Raw genomic sequence first — 16,923 nt, forward strand, 5'->3', positions numbered from 1 at the left:
CGCCGTGACGGGAGATGTTTTGTATCGCTGTGACGAGAGAAGTTTGGTATCGCCGTGACGGGAGAAGTTCGGTATCGCCGTGACGAGAGAAGTTTGGTATCGCCGTGACGACAGAAGTTTGGTATCGCAATGACGGGAGATGTTTTGTATCGCTGTGACGAGAGAAGTTTGGTATCGCCGTGACGGGAGAAGTTCGGTATCGCCGTGACGAGAGAAGTTTGGTATCGCCGTGACGACAGAAGTTTGGTATCGCAATGACGGGAGATGTTTTGTATCGCCGTGACGGGAGAAGTTTGGTATCGCCGTGACGGGAGAAGTTCGGTATCGCCGTGACGGGAGAAGTTTGGTATCGCCGTGACGAGAGAAGTTTGGGCATCGCCGTGACGGGAGAAGTTTGGTATCGCCGTGACGAGAGAAGTTTGGTATCGCAATGACGGGAGATGTTTTGTATCGCTGTGACGAGAGAAGTTTGGTATCGCCGTGACGAGAGAAGTTCGGTATCGCCGTGACGGGAGATGTTCGGTATCGCCGTGACGGGAGATGTTCGGTATCGCCGTGACGGGAGATGTTTGGTATCGCCGTGACGAGAGAAGTTCGGTATCGCCGTGACGGGAGATGTTCGGTATCGCCGTGACGGGAGATGTTCGGTATCGCCGTGACGGGAGATGTTTGGTATCGCCGTGACGGGAGAAGTTCGGTATCGCCGTGACGGGAGATGTTCGGTATCGCCGTGACGGGAGATGTTCGGTATCGCCGTGACGGGAGAAGTTGGGTATCGCCGTGACAGGAGATGTTTGGTATCGCCGTTACGAGAGAAGTTTGGGCATCGCCGTGACTGTACTGATCCAGAATTATGTCAGGCCATTTTTACCACACACAGACCACCATAACAATGAGATCTAAAAACAATGGAGGAATTGTGGGGGTTTCACTCCATTTCTAAATGTTGCCCCTTTTTTCAGTACATTGGAATGAATGGTGTCCTACAAAACTACAAGTCTTCCACAACAATAGGGAAAATAAGACACGGCGCTTGGAATAAGTGGTGGGGGGCGAGGCAGGAAGGGGTTAAAGGGAATCCCTCTGGCACCTCCGACTGCTCCATGCTGACACCATTACGGACCTGACCGCTAGGGGGCGACAAGGTCCCTCACGGAGACTTAGCCGGGCGTCGCACAGAGCCTGGACCAGATTCTCAGTCACAGAGAAGTGAAAGCGCCGGCGCCACCATTGGCTCTCCCTCCTAGCGTCACTAGTTCTCCGTGACGTCACGGCTGATCCCTCAGCTGATTGGGCGTTCCACCCCCGGAGCCCCTGAGCGCTGGAGACGTCACTGCTGCAGCCGGAGCGCGCCTTGCGTGTACCTCGCTCCCGCGAGAGATTAGAGCAGGCCGGGGTTAAGATGGCGGCGCCCGTGCTGAGAGTGTCTGTGCCGCGGTGGGAGAGCGGGGCCCGCTATGCTGTGTGCGTGCTCGGTATCGTTATATCACTCTATGCTTTCCACGTGGAGAGGGAAAAGGAGCGGGACCCCGGCTACCAGGCCATGTGCGACCTCAGCGAGTGGGTGCGCTGCTCCACCGACCTCTCCTCCAGGTACCGGGCACTCTGTGTTCAGGGATGGCACATGGGCTGCGGGCAGGGGTGGCACATGGGCTGCGGACCGTCCCTGAGGAGGTGCGGGCTCTGTCACCCCATGGCTGCGCTGTCAGGTGTCCGCTCTGATGGATGGAAACCAGGCCACGTCGTCAGTGCTGCGGTCAGTGTACGTGGCCGGGTGACACTGGGGCAGAGGCTGGCACTACGGTGTGTGTGTGGCATTCCTGGGCACACCCCCCTGTCAGGTAGCTGCTATATGCCTGGTGCAGGCTGTGTGCCACCGAGGTTGGCACTGCCCAGCTAGTGATGGCAGGGTTAGTCCCAGTGACTCTCCCAGGCAATTGTGTTGGCATGAAGCGCTGTCTCTAACACCTGGGTGCCATGTATACAGGCGTGGGCGATGCCATCGTAGTCTGTAAGAGTTGCTTTCACCACCATGGATGCAAGTTCTTCCCTTACCATTTCATGCCCGTCCGTTCTGTGTCATTGAGCGGTCACTTTTATTTTTTGTTTTTAGAAAGACCCTATTTGTCAGAGGTAACGCTGACGCAGGCATTGGCGCAGTGTGAATGTTGGCACTGTGTCACTGAGCCGACCAGACGGGGTGCAGGGAGAACACCGGCTGACAGACGCTGCTTTCTACATAGGCTACTTGCTCGTTTCTAGTGACTCGGGTCTTGGCACCGAGCAGAGGGCAAAGGAATAAGAACATTTCTAATCAGTTCTTGGGGAAGTGTGATGTGTAAGTCCTGTAATATGCCAGGCTGGCAACCATTTTTGTCTCCCTTGGTAACGTTTTCTGTGTTTAATATAGCGGAGAGGAGGATGCGATGACTGGACCTGAATTACAAGGTCACTGTTGAATGCACAATGAAATACTAGGGCAGCACGGTGGCTCAGTGGTTAGCACTGGGTTCAAACCCCACCAAGGACATAATCTGCAAGCCGTTTGTATGTTCTCCCCGTGTTGGCATGGGTTTCCTCCGGGTACTCCGGTTTCCTCCCACACTCCAAAGACATACTGATAGGGAATCTAGATTGTGAGCCCCAATGGGGACAGCGATGATAATGTGTGCAAACTGTAAAGCGCTGCGGAATATGTTAGCGATATATAAATATTATGAAATACTAAAATTCTCCTAAGTGGGGGAGAATTACAGCTTCCCCAGCGATCACTAGGAGTTAAAGGGAGTCTGTCAGTAGGATCCACCCTCCTATAAGCATGCCGGTCACAGAAAGCTGAATGAAATGATACGTTGATATCTACGAGCCAATGTCTTATTGTAGAGAAATCCACGTTTTTCTTAGATATAAATGAGCTGTTCAGGACTGTGGGCTGCACATAGATCTGCATGAGACTCTGCCTCCAGAGATTACCTTCCTATGACCTGCATGCCCATATAGATGCTTTAGAGGGTTGGTCCTACTGACAGATTCCCTTTAAAGCTGTCACCCCGCAGCCTGTAACCGATCACCTGGTCCTGCCAGCCTGTCTGCCCGCTAGTAAAACGCACTGATAATACGATGAAACTTGAAATCTGCTGCAGGAACACTAAAGGGTTATTTCCCTCGTTTAGGCTACGTTCACATTTGCGGTCAGCGCCGCAGCGTCGGGCGCCGCAGCGGCGCCGCATGCGTCATGCGCCCCTATATTTAACATGGGGGCGCATGGACATGCGTTGTGCTGCGTTTTGCGCCGCATGGCCGCAAGCGTTGGACGCAAGAAACGCTTCAAGTTGCATTTTTTTTGCGTCCAACTTTCGGCCAAAAAGGACGCATGCGGCGCAAAACGCAGCGTTTTAGCGTGCGTTTTGCCGCGTTTTTGTTTGCGTTGTGCGCTGCGGCGCCGACGCTGCGGCGCACAACGCAAATGTGAACGTAGCCTTATAGAGGTGGCATGCGACTATGAAACCTCATCAAGTTACTGATCCCAAGAATATAAGAAACAAGACTCTGGCCAAGAGCTGCACCCCCTTTTAAGTCTTTGCTGCTCACTGGCACTCATGACCATCTGCCCATGCCCTAAACTGCTACCAGCCCTATTTACCTGAGCTGGCACTGTCTGCTGTGCCCAGTACAGGACACCAAGCAGAGGAAACACTGGTGAGGGGGGTAGCTTTAAACCAGAATTGTGTCCCCTTCATTTTCAGGACCAAGACATGGACTCCTAGTAATATCCTAATATGCCATGTCATTTTATAAGAAATTAAGATTATGCTCATCTTAAAGGCGGCCTGTAGGGAAAATCAGTCTAAGGGCAGCTGTCCGATATATGTATCTCAGGTGGCCTGGTAGCTTCTCCCCACCCTCTTCCCCCTAGACTGACTGGTGACTCCCTGTACACCTACACAAGGAGAGGCCGGTCAATCTAGGTCAGAGGTGTCAAACTGCATTCCTCGAGGGCCGCCAACAGGTCATGTTTTCAGGATTTCCTTAGCATTCCACAAGGTGCTGGAATCATTCTGTGCAGGTGATTAAATTATCACCTGTGCAATACAAGGAAATCCTGAAAACATGACCTGTTGGCGGCCCTCGAGGAATGCAGTTTGACACCTCTGGTCTAGGTAATTGGGCAGGAAGAAGTGGACAGGGCCCATCCTCAGTCACCCAATGCATAGTCCCTGGCCAGAGGAGAAGTATGGCTCCTCTGAAATGCTCTGCCGCGTCATAATAAAACATGCATGTCTGTAATACCGGAACATGGCTCTGATTCTGCGGCCAGCATAAATCTATTGTCTGGTTCCCTTTATCACATCTGTCCTGATGGTTAGAAAAAAATCCTAATTGTCTTATCCAACTTCTGTTGTAGATTCCCGTGTTTTTTTTTTTTTTAATACAACAGTCTCCTCACATTGGTGCCATAGGCAGAGTATTGCAGTTATGCATCACATTCTGGGACGTGCACATTGCACAACAGGGAAAAGACTTCAGATATTCTCATTGATTTGAGTGGGGCTTGCAGAAGTTCTTGCACATCCTGCACACGCAACTGTCCATGTGCTGAACTGATTTTTCAGCAACAAGTTTCTCCCATAACTGCACGCTATGTTTTTTTTTCCTCTTGATTGAAGAGTCACAATCTTGGGCTTCAGAAGAGAACAATTTGTCTCTAATTTCATGATAATTCAGTCCAGTCAGATCTCAGTGGTGCTAGAACGTTCTATTCGCTGTGCTATTTAGTGGCCTAGTAGTTTGTTGTCTGTTACCATAGAAACATAAGATCTGTCGGTGCAAACATTATTTTTTTTCTTAGACTATTTCGTAAGTTGCTTTATTTTCCTTCGTGCATGCAGGTATAGAGATTGTACCAATACTGGAAGTTACTCCAATCAATCAGATATGGGATAATTTTATGATTGCGGTGACCCTCACTGGTCTGGTGAACGGGTCTCTCTAAAGGGGACTGTATATTCTCAATGGGACTGCCAGAGAGGGCCGAGTGTTGTGACTGGCTGTCTTCAGCGGTCTGGAGAACGGACCTCTAAAGGGGACTGTGTATTCTCAATGGGACTGCCAGAGAGGGCCGAGTGTTGTGACTGGCTGTCTTCAGCGGTCTGGAGAACGGACCTCTAAAGGGGACTGTGTATTCTCAATGGGACTGCCAGAGAGGGCCGAGTGTTGTGACTGGCTGTCTTCAGCGGTCTGGAGAACGCCTCTCTAAAGGGGACTGTGTATTCTCAATGGGACTGCCAGAGAGGGCCGAGTGTTGTGACTGGCTGTCTTCAGCGGTCTGGAGAACGCCTCTCTAAAGGGGACTGTATATTCTCAATGGGACTGCCAGAGAGGGCCGAGTGTTGTGACTGGCTGTCTTCAGCGGTCTGGAGAACGCCTCTCTAAAGGGGACTGTGTATTCTCAATGGGACTGCCAGAGAGGGCCGAGTGTTGTGACTGGCTGTCTTCAGCGGTCTGGAGAACGCCTCTCTAAAGGGGACTGTGTATTCTCAATGGGACTGCCAGAGAGGGCCGAGTGTTGTGACTGGCTGTCTTCAGCGGTCTGGAGAACGCCTCTCTAAAGGGGACTGTGTATTCTCAATGGGACTGCCAGAGAGGGCCGAGTGTTGTGACTGGCTGTCTTCAGCGGTCTGGAGAACGCCTCTCTAAAGGGGACTGTGTATTCTCAATGGGACTGCCAGAGAGGGCCGAGTGTTGTGACTGGCTGTCTTCAGCGGTCTGGAGAACGCCTCTCTAAAGGGGACTGTATATTCTCAATGGGACTGCCAGAGAGGGCCGAGTGTTGTGACTGGCTGTCTTCAGCGGTCTGGAGAACGGACCTCTAAAGGGGACTGTGTATTCTCAATGGGACTGCCAGAGAGGGCCGAGTGTTGTGACTGGCTGTCTTCAGCGGTCTGGAGAACGCATCTCTAAAGGGGACTGTGTATTCTCAATGGGACTGCCAGAGAGGGCCGAGTGTTGTGACTGGCTGTCTTCAGCGGTCTGGAGAACGGACCTCTAAAGGGGACTGTGTATTCTCAATGGGACTGCCAGAGAGGGCCGAGTGTTGTGACTGGCTGTCTTCAGCGGTCTGGAGAACGCATCTCTAAAGGGGACTGTGTATTCTCAATGGGACTGCCAGAGAGGGCCGAGTGTTGTGACTGGCTGTCTTCAGTGGTCTGGTTGAGAATTTTGTGCCGTTCATCTTTTCTTGGTAAGCCATATACCAGTCCACCTTCTTCTATTGCTGCTTGCTCTAGTTCTGATGACCCTAGGGTTATTGAAGGCACTTTTGGCAGAGGTGAGCGACCATTATGGACATTCTGAGCGGCTACGTAGCCCCATACCAAGCAAGCTCTCATTCATAGTGTTCTTGTAACTTTCTATATGTAGGACTGGATCAGAGGGGCAAGTCGTCTTTTCACTCGTGTTTAATGAGCCTATTGTACCCAATACCTTGTCACTAAAGCCCCTTTCACACATCAGTTTTTTTGCCATCAGTCAAATTTTGAAAAAAATGAATCCGGCGACTGATGCTGCCGGATCCGTTTTTTTCTCATAGACTTGTATTGGCGACGGATCACCTCACGTTTCATCTGTCGTTTGCCGGATCCGTCGAAAATTGTTTGTCCGGCGGCCGGAGACAACGGACAAAGTAACGTTTTTTTTTTGTACGTTGAAAAATTGGACAGAGACAGAGTTTGCTCGAATGGAAGCCTATAGGCGCCGGATCTGTCAAATGACAGAATCTGGCGACGGGTTCCGTTTTTTTTTTTTTTTAACTGAGCATGCTCCGATTTATTTAGGATCTTTTTAGCCAGATCCATTAGTCGGATCCGTCGAAAAAACGAACCCGTCGCATCAGTTTTTCACAGTCTGCGACGGATCTGTCAAGCCAACGGATTGTGACTAACGGCAAAAAACTGATGTGTGAAAGGGGCCTAAGTGCACGAGCCACATTGATGCAAGTGTTACGTTTGGCCTTCTATGGACTCTGTGTGATAGAGATTGGGTATTAGAGGAACACCCTTGTAGACCCTTCATTTTGGAGACGCTCTGGCCCAGTAGTTTTAGGCTCCATAATTTTGGCCCTTGTTAGTCTTAGATCTTTACACTTTCCCATTTTCATTGCTTCCAACAAATTAATAGATTTTCTTTGCACTTGAAATTGTTTTTAAATGCTGCCCACCACTCTCTGCTTCTCTTCTTCCAATGCTTTCCAGGTCCTCTGTGCTTCCTTTTCCAGCTGGATGGGCATGTAACCTCAGCAGCCAATTACAGGCCGGATTGGTGTCCAACACGGCACCGCTGTGCCCCGTGATTGGCTTTAGCAATCATACATCCACCCAGCCAGAAGAGAAAAACTGGAGGGGTCACTGGCATTGATGAAAGAGGAGTTGCAGAATTTGGTAAGGTAAGCATACTTTATTTTACAGTATGCTAGACAATTTAAAAAAAAGAAAATATATATATATTCTTTTAGAATTGATTGTTTACTTGCTGCCTGCTAGACCGTAGCGTATGGTCACACACAGCAGCTGGCACGTGGCAGAAATGCGGGTGCAATGTGGCTACGTCATGACAGTACCAGCTGCTGTCAAATAGATTGTAAGAAAATTAACTGCATGGAGATTAAAGGGAACCCGTCACCCCCCCCCCCCCCCCCTCGGCTTTTTTAACTAAAAGAGCCACCTTGTGCAGCACTAATGCTGCATTCTGTGAAGGTGGCTTATTTTTTTTTCGGTCCCTTCCAATTCTGCAATATTACTTTTTATAATTTGCCCGCCATACCTTTAGTCAGTCAGGGGGGCATGTCTTTCCCCCCTGGACACAAACGCCTCCCAGCCATCACTCAGCCCCTCCGTGCGCCGCCTCCTCTGCCTTCATTAACATCCCTGGCACCTGCGCTGTAAGTTCCTTTTTCCGGCATGCGCAGTTTGCACTGCCCTTCGACTCACATCACATGATGGGAACTTACAGTGCATGCGCCAGGGACGTTACTGAAGGCAGAGGAGGCGGTGTACGATGGGGCTGAGTAATGGCTGGGAGGCGGTTGTGTCCGGGGGAAAAGACGTGCCCCCCCGGACAGACTAAAGGTATGGCGGGCAAATTATAAAAAGTAATATTGCAGCGTTGGAAGGGACCCCAAAAAGCCACCTTCACAGAAGGCAGTGCTGCACAAGGTGGCTCTTTTAGTTAAAAACACCGGGGGGGGGGTGTGTGTGACAGGTTCCCTTTAAGAGTTAACCAGCATTAAATAATTACAATGTTTTTGCTTTTAAAGGGATTGTTTGTAAGTAGAAAAGCGAGGCTATTTTCTTCTAGCGCCTCATCGCTCCATGGGTTGTGTGCAGTATTGCAGCTTATGTTGTAGAGCATGTGGCTAGGCAGAAATACCACACATATCCTGTTGACAGGTGTGACTCTGTTTTGAGAATACTCATTTTCATATTATGAACCATCTCTATGTGCATTTATAGTATTGTCATGCATATCGTCACTCCTGGACACTTTCTGAACAGGGAGCCTTAACACAGCCTTCTTCTCTTCTTCAGCAGAGTCCCAGAGATTGGACCAATCAAAATATTATGGCAAGTCCTTACAATATAAAATGGGAATACCCATTTAAATGGATTGTCCGATGAGGGCAAGTTCTCGCCTATCCACAGTATAGGTGATAACTTGTTGATTAGTTGGGGCCAGCGGCTGGGATTGGGGTACTGCTGCTCTGTACATTATTTACGGGGCTGCCGAGTGCTGCTCTCGGCTTTTACTACACTGCGGGTCGCAGCCGTGGCACATCTACCTATCAGTAATTCAACACCTATACTGCGGATAGGTGATAACTTGGTCTAACTGGACAACCCATCTAATAAACTTTTTATTTTTAGCAGCAGTTACTGTCCAGCCTTCCTTATTGTCGGCTATGGAAGTCCACAAGGCTTTCATTCCCTGTGAGCTTAGCTGAGTCATATCCACGTGGAGGAGACTTTCAACATCTCCTGGTGTCTTAAGTTCAGTTTATCTTGTGATTTTTCGAAGTTCAGTTTGTTCTTGTCTCACGAGAGAGAGAGATGTATTTTTTCCCGGACTAGACCAGGCATGCTCAGAATGAGAAAACGGGATACGTTGCTGGATTCCTGTGTTTGACGGTCAGCGACGGATCCTGCGTCCATAGGCTTCCATTAAAGCCAAAGACTGACAGCGCAGGACCCGTTGCTGAGCGATTTTTTTTTTTTTTTTTTTTTTTTTTTTCCCGACGTGCAGAAAAAACGTTCGACTGAACGTTTTCTCCACCCGACGGACCGCTATTTTCCGACAGATCCAGTACACAACGGATTAAATGGATGGCCATCCGTCACAATCCATCGCTAATACAAGTCTATGGGAAAAAACAGGATCCTGCAGAAAAATTTGCAGGATCCTGCTTTTTCAAAAATCGACGGATTTCGACGGGAGGAAAAAGACGGAAGTGTGAAAGAGGCCTAATGAGTCTTCCTGCAGCATGCCGGTTCACACAGTGGGGAGAGTCAGATTTGTACGGTAAAGCAAGAGGCTGCGATCTGTTGCATGCAAAGCTCTGATGTCTGGCTGTCTGCCACTGACATGGACAAGGGCTCACTAGTGAACTTCTGTATCCGTTTGCACTACTGGACCTGAAGAGCTTCTGTCCTGATAGAGACATATTTAACGTCAGATGTTTTCAACAGTCCTTGTCCTGTTGGTGGCTAAAATGAAAAAAGGTTAAGTGTTGCAATCTTGCGGCGTAGCCTTTAGCGGGGAGTGTCTCTGGGAATAAATGAGAAATGCAAATGAAGACCCTTTTTGTTTTGTTAGAAATATGCCATGTCATAAGTGGAGAATGTAGCCTGATATTGCACAATTGGAAGTCTAACGACCAAAGGTGGGGTGGGCACGTTGGCATTCAGAGATCCCGCATTCCCAGGTCATAACATGCCAGGGATTATTCAGTGTCTTATTATATCACCCTCTGTTGGGTAACATATAGACTTTACTAGGCCATATGGGACAGGTCAATGATTATACAATAGCACTGCATCCACTTCTACACTGTGTTCCAAATTATTATGCACAAAGAGTTTCGGAGTGATAAGGTTAGAATTTTTTTGTTTGTCATTTAAACTCATTGATGGTGATGTGTGTCAGGGCTCTTTATATCACTGAAAGCAATTGCAGATACCTGTGCAAATTAGTTTGGCAGGTGTGTCCAAATAAAGGCAAGACTACTTAAGAAGGCTGTTCCACATTATTAAGCAGCCTACATTTTTTGCCATAATGGGAAAGAAAAAGGATGTGTTGGCTGCTGGGAAGCAACAAATTGTGGAGTATTTAGGTCAAGGCATGACTACAATCAACATTGCCAAGACACTTCATCGTGATCATCGCACAATCAAGAAGTATGTAGCTGATTCCCAGCACACACGTATGCGTGCTGATAAGGAAAAATTGAGGACTCTTTCCAACAGGCAATTGCGTAAGGTTAAAAGAGCAGCTGCAAAAATGCCTGGTCATTGCAGCAGACAAGTTTTTGAAGCTGCTGTTGCCTCCAACGTCCCCAGAACAACAAGATGCAGGGTCCTTCAGAGGTTTGCAGCTGTGCGTAAGCCATCCTGTCGACCACCTCTATCCACTGCACACAAGCAGAAACAGCTCCGGTGGGCCAAACGATACATGAAGACTGACTTCCAAACTGTTTTGTTCACCGATGAGTGCCGTGCAATGCTCGATGGTCAAGATGGATGGAGTGGAGGATGGCTGGTTGATGGACACCCCATGAAAACACGGCTAAGGCGCCAACAAGGAGGAGGTGGAGTAATGTTTTGGGCTGGAATCATGGGGAGAGAGATTGTCGGCCCCTTTATGATCCCTGAAGGGGTAAAGATGAACTCCATAATCTATGTGGAGTTTCTAAAACAACACTTCCTGCCATGGTTCAAGAGGAAGAACCGTGCTTTCCGCAGCAAGATCATTTTCATGCATGATAATGCACCGTCTCATGCTGCAAAAAACATATCTGCATCTCTGGCTGCTATGGGCATAAACGAGGACAAACTTATGGTGTGGCCACCATCTTCCCCTGACCTCAACCCCATTGAGAACCTCTGGAGCATCATCAAAAGGAGTGTCTATGATGGCGGGAGGCAGTTCACATCTAAGCAACAGCTCTGGGAGGGTATTCTGTCCACATGCAAAACAATTGAAGCAGAAACCATCCAGAAACTGACAAATTCAATGGACGAGAGAGTTCAGAAGCTTCTTTCCAACAAGGGGTCCTACGTGCAAATGTAACATCACCTAGAATAAAGATTTCACTTGAAAACTGTTTGATTTCATTTTGTAATAAGCTGATAATGCTTATAACTTCACAATTGACCATTTTTTTGTTCAAAAAAAAAAAAAAAAAAAGGTTGAAAACTCTGCTGTGCATAATAATTTGGAACATGCATTTTGAGTGTTTATTTTTTTTAAAAGATACTGTTTTCATAGGCAGTTTGTTCCAAAACATTGCAATTATACTAGAATAGTAGATAGACTGGAAAATAACAATGACTGCAATTCAGATAGGTAATTTAGAGAAAATATGAGGAAATATTATTTGCATAATAATTTGGAACACAGTGTATACATACTGCAGGTATAATAGATATACCCTTACAGGTTCTCTCTGCCAGTACGCCCAGTCCTCTGCACGTGCATGTTTTATCTCTCGGCTCTGTCTAATAAAATGTTGTACATTATTATCGAACATTTAGGATGTTTGGTCGTTACATTTTATGAGCAATTTATCCCTTCATCATATATAGACTAATGGTATGCTGTGTATACCGTAATTAGCATTTTTTGCAATTAGATGTGCATGTAAGCATACATTGTTTTTCCCATGAGGTCTTCATAATTGGAAGTCTGCTGACCTTTATGTTGGGCATTGGTCTCTCATATAGTCACAGCCCAGGCCCATTAGTGTCACCAGCAAGAGACACCCACCATTGAGCTGCTGCTGGAGGGATACCCTATCTGTGCAATAATACCATTACAGACAGGCTTGTTTTCAGAGCTGGGTTCTTCCTGAAGATGTTCTTATGAGCTCTTTCAACGAGTCTTTTCGGTATATCATATACAATTCAATTGGAACTGTCAGATTTTATCTTTGTAGCAAGATTTGAGCAAGAATGGGTTTCCCTACAATTGCCAATTTTCTCATGTACCTTTTCATTTTTCCTTCCATTCTTCATAAGGCCATAACCTTTTTTTTTTTTTTTTCCATTGACATACCCATATGAGGTCTTGTCTTGAATGACTCCCATCGATTTTATCATACAATGTATTTTTTCCCTATTTTTATGTGGGATTATATAGTGGGGAAAAACTGCAATTCTGCAATCCTTGTTTTTTGGGATGTGTTTTTACAGCATAAAAATGACCTGTATGGTAAAAATGACTTTTCAACATTCTCCTGGTCAGTACAATTATGGCGATGCCAAACTTGCATAGATTTTTTTTTTTTATATAATAATATTATTATTGAAAAAAAAAAGTGGTATTCACCTGCGCTGTCTACAAAAACGAACAATAAAATGAAAAATAGATGAATAAATGAATAAGAGAGCACTTACTTAATGAGTAATCATTGGTTATGCAGTGGATGTTGTAATAGGTCCTTAAAGTACTACCAGAATCTTAGGGGAATGAGAAGAAGAGAAAAAAAAAAAAGTGTAAATGTTTGTATTGGTGAATATAGTGAGACTAAATAGATTTAGAACATATACTCACTCAGATATTAAATGGAAATGTGCAATGAAGAGATGTGATCCCTGTGTATCTGCAATAGATGCGGGTATTGTGATGACCACGGTTGCTTAATCTTCAGAGGTTTATAGTAGATGCCCCTGCTTAAATAAATGTACAACCTTTATAGGTATGGTTTTTAAATAAATGCGGTCTAGTTTTCCCAGTACACAATAAACTTCCTGCTGGTGGGAGTAGCGCAGGATTCCTGTTAGGTTAAGGTACTAAGATGACCGTCAGGTGCTGGCTGACAAGGATTACTGTGATTAGAATTGATTGCCCATATGTTGAGAGGAGGAGAAATGCTCCCCTAGTATGTTGGAGCACTAATATGCCACAATTGCTATGTGCACATAAAATATGCTGTACTCACTGTGGTGCTGAGTGCGGAGGGAAGCGGTTCTGGAAAGTCTGAGCCACCGCTAGGTGTACCGCTATGGCAGAGCGGTGGGTTAAGGAGAGAGTGGCGGCAGAAGCCGTGTAACCACGAGACCTCGCGTGCCCTGGTCGGAGAGGGTGGGCGGAGCTACTGGTGACGTCACCACGCTACGGGGCTAAAGAGGACAGGTGTGCTAGTATAGCTAGTCAGCCAACCAATGCATTTCAAGGGCTCTGGCCCTCTTCATCAGGGTTAGCGGTGGCTCAGACTTTCCGGAACCGCTTCCCTCAGCACCACAGTGAGTACAGCATATTTTATGTGCACATAGCAATTGTGGCATATTAGTGCTCCAACATACTAGGGGAGCATTTCTCCTCCTCTCAACATATGGGCAATCAATTCTAATCACAGTAATCCTTGTCAGCCAGCACCTGACGGTCATCTTAGTACCTTAACCTAACGGAATCCTGCGCTACTCCCACCAGCAGGAAGTGTATTGTGTACTGGGAAAACTAGACCGCATTTATTTAAAACCATACCTATAAAGGTTGTACATTTATTTAAGCAGGGGCATCTACTATAAACCTCTGAAGATTAAGCAACCGTGGTCATCACAATACCCGCATCTATTGCAGATACACAGGGATCACGTCTCTTCATTGCACATTTCCATTTAATATCTGAGTGAGTATATGTTCTAAATCTATTTAGTCTCACTATATTCACCAATACAAACATTTCCTTTTTTTTTTGTCCCTCTCATTCCCCTAAGATTCTGGTAGTACTTTAACCCCTTTACACCCAAGGGTGGTTTGCACGTTAATGACCGGGCCAATTTTTACAATTCTGACCACTGTCCCTTTATTAGGTTATAACTCTGGAACGCTTCAACGGATCTTGGCGATTCTGACACTGTTTTCTCGTGACATATTGTACTTCATGATAGTGGTAACATTTCTTCGATATAACTTGCGTTTATTTGTGAAAAAAACGGAAATTTGGCAAAAATTTTGAAAGTTTCGCAATTTTCCAACTTTGAATTTTTATGCCCTTAAATCACAGAGATATGTCACGCAAAATACTTAATAGGTAACATTTCCCACATGTCTACTTTACATCAGCACAATTTTGGAACCAAAATTTTTTTTTGTTAGGGAGTTATAAGGGTTAAAAGTTGACCAGCAATTTCTCACTTTTACAACACCATTTTTTTTTTTAGGGACCACATCTCATTTGAAGTCATTTTGAGGGGTCTATATGATAGAAAATACCCAAGTGTGACACCATTCTAAAAACTGCACCCCTCAAGGTGCTCAAAACCACATTCAAGAAATTTGTTAACCCTTCAGGTGTTTCACAGGAACTTTTGGAATGTTTAAATAAAAATTAACATTTAAATTTTTTTTACACACAATTTATTTCAGCTCCAATTTGTTTTATTTTACCAAGGGTAACAGGAGAAAATGGACCCCAAAAGTTGTTGTACAATTTGTGCTGAGTACGCTGATACCCCATATGTGGGGGTAAGCAACTGTTTGGGCGCACCGCAGAGCTCGGAAGGGAAGGAGCGCCATTTGACTTTTCAATGCAAAATTGACTGGAATTGAGATGGAACGCCATGTTGCGTTTGGAGAGCCACTAATGTGCCTAAACATTGAAACCCCCCACAAGTGACACCATTTTGGAAAGTAGACCCCCTAAGGAACTCATCTAGATGTGTGGTGAGCACTTTGACCCACCAAGTGCTTCACAGAAGTTTATAATGCAGAGCCGTAAAAATAAAAAATCATATTTTTTCACAAAAATTATATTTTCGCCCCCAATTTTTTATTTTCCCAAGGGTAAGAGAAGAAATTGGACCACAAAAGTTGTTGTGCAATTTGTCCTGAGTACGCCGATACCCCATATGTGGGGGTAAACCACTGTTTGGGTGCATGGCAGAGCTCGGGAGGGAAGGAGCGCCATTTGGAATGCAGACTTAGATGGATTGGTCTGCAGGCGTCACGTTGCATTTGCAGAGCCCCTGATGTACCCAAACAGTAGAAACCCCCAAAAGTGACCCCATATTGGAAACTAGACCTCCCAAGGAACTCATCTAGATGTGTTGTGAGAACTTTGAACCCCCAAGTGTTTCACTACAGTTTACAACGCAGAGCCGTGAAAATAAAAAATCATTTTTTCCATTACGTCCCTCAGGACAGCACCATGGAGGACGTCCTTCCTTGACCTATAGCGGGACAGGATCATAGAGAGGTTAAAAGGACCCTCCCACCTCCACCCTCCAGTGTTTTTTCCTGTCCCTACAGGGACGGTTGTATGAGAGGTTGCTCCTAGAGCGAAGATATCCTGTGGATTCTCTTCCCCCTGTCAAGTGGTCCGTGGCCGACACCTCACTGGGTAGAGGTCCCTCAGCTATCAGTGCTGTACCAGATGGACTCAGAGTTCGGGGATCTCAGCCTTCCCTTTTCCCGGTCAGACGGACCATGGCCGACTCCTCTTTGAGAGGTTTCTCAGCCATCAGCCTGTGTAATGGGCTTAGGGGGATCGTGCGGCAGGTCCAATCCTTCCCCCTGTCAAGTAGCCCAGGGTGGAAACTCCCCAGTGGGGAGTCCCTCAGCCCCAGAGACCAGTCGAGCGGACGGGCTCCTGGGCAGAGCCGCTTCCTCCCAGTGGGGGGGCTCTCGGCTCGGATGCTGACCGGCAAAACACCGCTTCTTCCGAAAAGTCGTGTGGTGGAGAAGGCCGTTGCACTCCCAGTGACGTCAGAGAGGAGCGCCGGCACATTTGATCGGCGTGCGTTCCACAATGGAACACGGAAGGGGGCACAGGCAGTAATGCAGCATGGACGCTGCTTCCTTCCACGGTAGGCTCTCGGCGTTACCAGCTCCCCCTGTCTTCTAGCAGGTATGGAGCCAGCACAGGTGAGTGCTTGGTTTAATGTTGCATCGATGGCCGGGGCCTCTGGACTGACTCTAGTCTCAGGCCTTTGTGCCAAAGCTGTACCTGGAACCCATTTGCAGCTAGGCCTTGGACCTCTAGGCTATGGTGGGGCCATATGTCCAGGCTACATCTCATGACTGGAATTTAGTTAGTTGCAGGTCTTGTCTGCACAGAGCCTTATGATCGGGCTTCAGAGTGACTTTGGAAGCATGCTTTCCATTTTCTGGTTCAATAAGCAAGTGTTTCACTTTTCTTTGCAACCTAACTACTCCATCCATAGGAGGACACAAGGTGTTAATTCAGCACATTGTCTCCATGAAGACTGCCCTCCAGCTGCGGCTCATTAATTAGCTCCTTCGGGTGGAGTCAGTCTGACAAATGAGATGTATTGTTCAGAGTGGAGATTTATCTGGAACTCTGATAGATTGCTCTTTTGCTTAAAAGTGTAAGTCTGGTCTCTTGTTTGGCACCTTCAGGCATGGCCTAGTCATACTGCCTCTATGTATCATATTGAGTGCCTCCGTGCATAATACTGCCTCTATGCATCATATTGAGTGCCTCCGGGCATAATACTGCATAATAGTGCCTCTATGCATCACATTGAGTGCCTCCGTGCATAATACTGCCTCTATGCATCATATTGAGTGCCTCCGTGCATAATACTGCCTCTATGCATCATATTGAGTGCCTCCGTGCATAATACTGCCTCTATGCATCATATTGAGTGCCTCCGTGCATAATACTGCATAATAGTGCCTCTATGCATCATA

The 16,923-nt window shown here is 46.8% G+C and overlaps 1 protein-coding gene across 1 annotated transcript in view; it reads left to right on the forward strand.

Annotated features, from left to right (window-relative positions):
• The first annotated feature begins 1,186 nt into the window (after positions 1–1,186).
• The window catches only part of VKORC1L1 (vitamin K epoxide reductase complex subunit 1L1), a 34,276-nt gene continuing 18,539 nt past the window's right edge, over positions 1,187–16,923 (forward strand). Inside the window, exon 1 of the mRNA XM_077296374.1 lies at positions 1,187–1,593. Coding sequence (XP_077152489.1) covers positions 1,403–1,593 — 191 coding nt within the window. The 5' untranslated portion in view covers positions 1,187–1,402. The remainder of the gene's footprint in view (positions 1,594–16,923) is intronic.

Source organism: Ranitomeya variabilis, chromosome 3 (genome assembly GCF_051348905.1).
Source record: "Ranitomeya variabilis isolate aRanVar5 chromosome 3, aRanVar5.hap1, whole genome shotgun sequence".
In the NCBI taxonomy this organism is placed as follows: domain Eukaryota; kingdom Metazoa; phylum Chordata; class Amphibia; order Anura; family Dendrobatidae; genus Ranitomeya; species Ranitomeya variabilis.